The 3596-nt window shown below is 40.5% G+C and overlaps 1 protein-coding gene across 2 annotated transcripts in view; it reads left to right on the top strand.

Annotated features, from left to right (window-relative positions):
* The first annotated feature begins 1030 nt into the window (after window positions 1–1030).
* Window positions 1031–3596, top strand: part of LOC104528076 (oxysterols receptor LXR-alpha) — a 12897-nt gene continuing 10331 nt past the window's right edge. The window contains exon 1 of one of the 2 annotated variants that reach the window (XM_010171987.2): window positions 1031–1286. In XM_010171987.2, the coding sequence (XP_010170289.1) occupies window positions 1169–1286 (118 nt within the window). In that variant the 5' untranslated portion in view covers window positions 1031–1168. The remainder of the gene's footprint in view (window positions 1287–3596) is intronic. The other variant, XM_029086000.1, reaches the window with a different exon arrangement.

Here is a 3596-nt window from a genome sequence, read left to right as displayed (position 1 = left end):
GCTGCTTTTGTATCTGAGCTACCGCACAGCTTTCTGTCACCTCCTGTCTTTCCAAGAGTGGCAGGCTTCCAGGCTTGGACTCAATCACTCTAGTTAAAGTGCTACAGGCCTTTAATGTAGTTGCTTTTTAAAACAGTTAATCTCTTTAGCTTGCATTGGTAAATCACTGAGTTAAGATCAACTGATCAAACGTGTGTTCAGCCAGATGAGCAGTTTGTATCAGTTTCACTAAGTCTGTGCAGTCAAACCAGTAAGGCCTTGTTTTGTGTGGGTGGGGCTTTTTGGATAAAGTGAATTAATTTGTTTTCCAGGTTCAGGTTCTGTAGTGGAATTAATGCTGTATAACAAAGATGGTTTCCAGGTTCCAGAAAAGGGTATCCCCAGAAAGCTGGTAGTAAATCTATTTCCTGAGGGTGGCATAATGGTCATTTAGGTATAGGTATGATGCTGGCTTTCAATTTCTTGCTCTAAGTGAGGGGGGGATTTGTCATCCTCATCTTCGATACATCATTGATCTTTGGCACGGCCTTTGGCTACTGATATTAATGGGGAAATTTGTTGATCTGTAGTCTTTGCTAAATAGTTGCATCAAAATGATCTTTTACAGTTTTCTGCAATTTCTCTGCAGTACATGCCACAAAATCCAGGGCAGCTGGCAGCAATGAGCTATTTATTACTGGAAGCTTTAAGAAAGGCCATCGGTGTTAAAGTCTGGAATTTCCCTCTTACACACTTGGAGAGGTCAGGGCTGAAGTCCCATGGTGGTGTTAGCAGTAATGAAGACTTGTCCTGCTTGGATACTTTGGCAATAAAAAGACAGTTTTGCTCCTGGGTGTGCTGATCTTGTACCTTTTACCACAGTTTGTTAATGTGTTTAAACAGAACATAAGCATTGGTAAAACAAAGTTAATTGTCCCTTTTAATAAATAAGGAAATAAAATCTTGAAGCTGGCTTGTGATGCAGCTTGTAATAGATTTTGGGAGTTAATAGCCTCAGCAGTTGAACTCTTGCCTCTTTTGCATCTGTTTTTTCCACAGGTACTTCCTTTCTGACTTTCAGTAGCAGAGAGAAACTGAAGACCTTGAAGAAAGACCCCTGTGGCCCCTTGCTGGGCAGTAACAATGCTGCAGCGATGAGATTGGACTGAGCCCTTCCTGTGTGGCCTCCATGGGTCCCACTCAACTCAGCACACAGGATCATGGGAAGAGGGTGGCAAGTGTATTTGAGATGGAGGAGGAAGGGCTTTCGCTCTTCCCTGGCTCAGAGAACCCCCCTGAGCATGCAGGTATGGAAAAATTCTTACTAAGTCCACGCAAGCTGAAGGCTATCCATTCTTTCAGCTGCAAGCAGAATGGGTACTTGGCAGAATTTTAGGGTTAGTTCTGCTGTGCTTGAGATATTCAGAATATCAAAGATTAGAATCAGTTATTGATAGTTGAAGATGACTGGGTTTATCCAGGCGATAAATGTGTTGAATATTTTGCTTATTTGACCTTTTAGAGGCTAAGTCCATGGCAGTAAACTGAATTTCTTCTTTTTTAGCCTTATCAAAAGCTGTTGAATGATAAAGCTTTACTGTAGGTGATAATCCAACAAGGGTTAGTCATGCAAAGAAATAATAGATTCTTGCAGATTCATATAATGGAAAGTCAGTAGAAGTTTCCTCTGCACGTTTCTGAGGTTAAAAGAGTATCAGGACATAGAATTGAGATTTTTGCAGTTACAATTGCTGCAGACACACAGTCCTACACTTTCAAACTGTAAGAAGATGTGGTATAACATCTCTGGATGGGTAAAAGGAAAAAAAGGAAAGCACAAGTGAGATATCCAGCATAGTATGAGCAGCTTAATGAAAATATGACAAATAAATATGTTTGTTTGAACAGTGAGGCAATGGGCAATCCCTGATACAAAAAGAAGAGGTGATCTTAATATTGAACAGACCCATCAGTAGGGTAGAAACAAAGAGAGTAGCTGAAAGGTGAAGGGATATTACCCAATGGAAGTTCTTAAAAAAAGGTTGAGGACAGGAGAAGAAAACAATTGATAAATGCTGTACAAAAATGCAAGGAAAAAAGCCACAAAATCTGGAAAAAAAATTATTAAACGGGAGATCTACCAAAGAAAGAGGACCCTAATGAGAGCTAAAGGTGCAGAGATGGCATTTGTGCTTGATACATGTGCAATTATTTCTCTGTTCTCTTTGACTACAGAAAATTACAATAATAAGCTCTACAACTAAAATGGTTAGGGTTCAGAGAGGGAAAATAATTTACAAAAATCAAAGAATAAGTGTATCTGCCTCAATAAATCGGTCACAGGAATGGTAATTTGGAGTTTTTGTAAAATCTTAATGACAGATAAGAAATCCACAAGATGGACAGGCACATCTTATGGAAGTCATTGATTTACTCTGCTGTCCCTCAGAAACATCAGCATCATTTGAGGTTTCTGCAGAGTTGTTATACCCATTAATATATATATGCAATGGCAGACTAAGCAATTTGAAATAACTGTAGGCATTGCATAATTTCCTCTTGGTACTAGGTTGTTTGAAGAGAAATGCAGTAGAACAAGAGAGGGGAATATCAGAGACTTAACCTTTCTGATGACATTTTCCTGCTGTCCGATCTGCAACGAGAAGCACAGGCCAAAATGAGTGACCTCCAGCCCTCTGTAAAGTCAATGGCATTGAAAATCAACACCGAGATGCTTAAGGCTGTGAAAACCAATATGTAGTGAAGAACACTAATAATAATTTCTGAGACTGACCTAAAACTGTTTACCACTTCAGGAGCTCAAGCAGAATAGTAAGTGTAACTGAGAGTAAAGGTAGAAGTGTTAGAACCATACATAACGAAAGTGAGACATGCCAGTGTAACCCTGATGCTGATCAGGAAGTGCAGCAGCCTTGTCCTGCAAACCAATCCCTATGAATTAACTCCAGTGTAAAGGCTTTCCAGGCATATCTAAGAATAATCTGGAGACTTACCAAGATGTGCTGTTTGTAATCTTTATGAACAGCTGCCATAGAAAAATCTGTAATATCTGACATACAGAAAACTACTCGCACTGTGAGCTGTGGAGAAAGACATGTCAGATGTCAACGTGGCTAGAATTAAATGGAATGAAAAGAGAGGTGGCTAATAGAGAGGGAATACACAAATAACATTGGCAAGCAGTTGACTGGAATGTTTAAGGTGAGACACATTGGAGTACACCAAAGATGTTTTCAGAACGCACAGCCAGTGACAAGATAAAAGATCTGTCGGAATGACATCGGAAGAACTGGGAGCTGCTGCACAAGAGCATCTGAAAAATGTGGCGGTAGCGAAGTCCCCGTGTTTCAGATGGAACAAGAAGGTTTAGTAAAAGAGCTGTCGGTGTGAGAGTGCTTCTGTTTTAGGAGCAGGGAGCACTCTTCTTGAAGAAGTGATGGTTTCAGGGTTCCAAAGGTTTCTCAGAGCCTGTGCAGTGTGCTGCTTGCCCGCCTGTTGCCCCTAACTCCACAAAGTTGCTGTCTCCTGTCTTGACAGTTTTCCAAAGTGTTCCATTTACAGGGATTGCCTACTTGGTCTGCTTTTTGTACAGTCAA

Source organism: Antrostomus carolinensis, unplaced genomic scaffold (genome assembly GCF_000700745.2).
Source record: "Antrostomus carolinensis isolate BGI_N321 unplaced genomic scaffold, ASM70074v2 scaffold45940, whole genome shotgun sequence".
NCBI lineage: Eukaryota > Metazoa > Chordata > Aves > Caprimulgiformes > Caprimulgidae > Antrostomus > Antrostomus carolinensis.
This window is presented reverse-complemented; position numbering and strand designations above follow the sequence as displayed.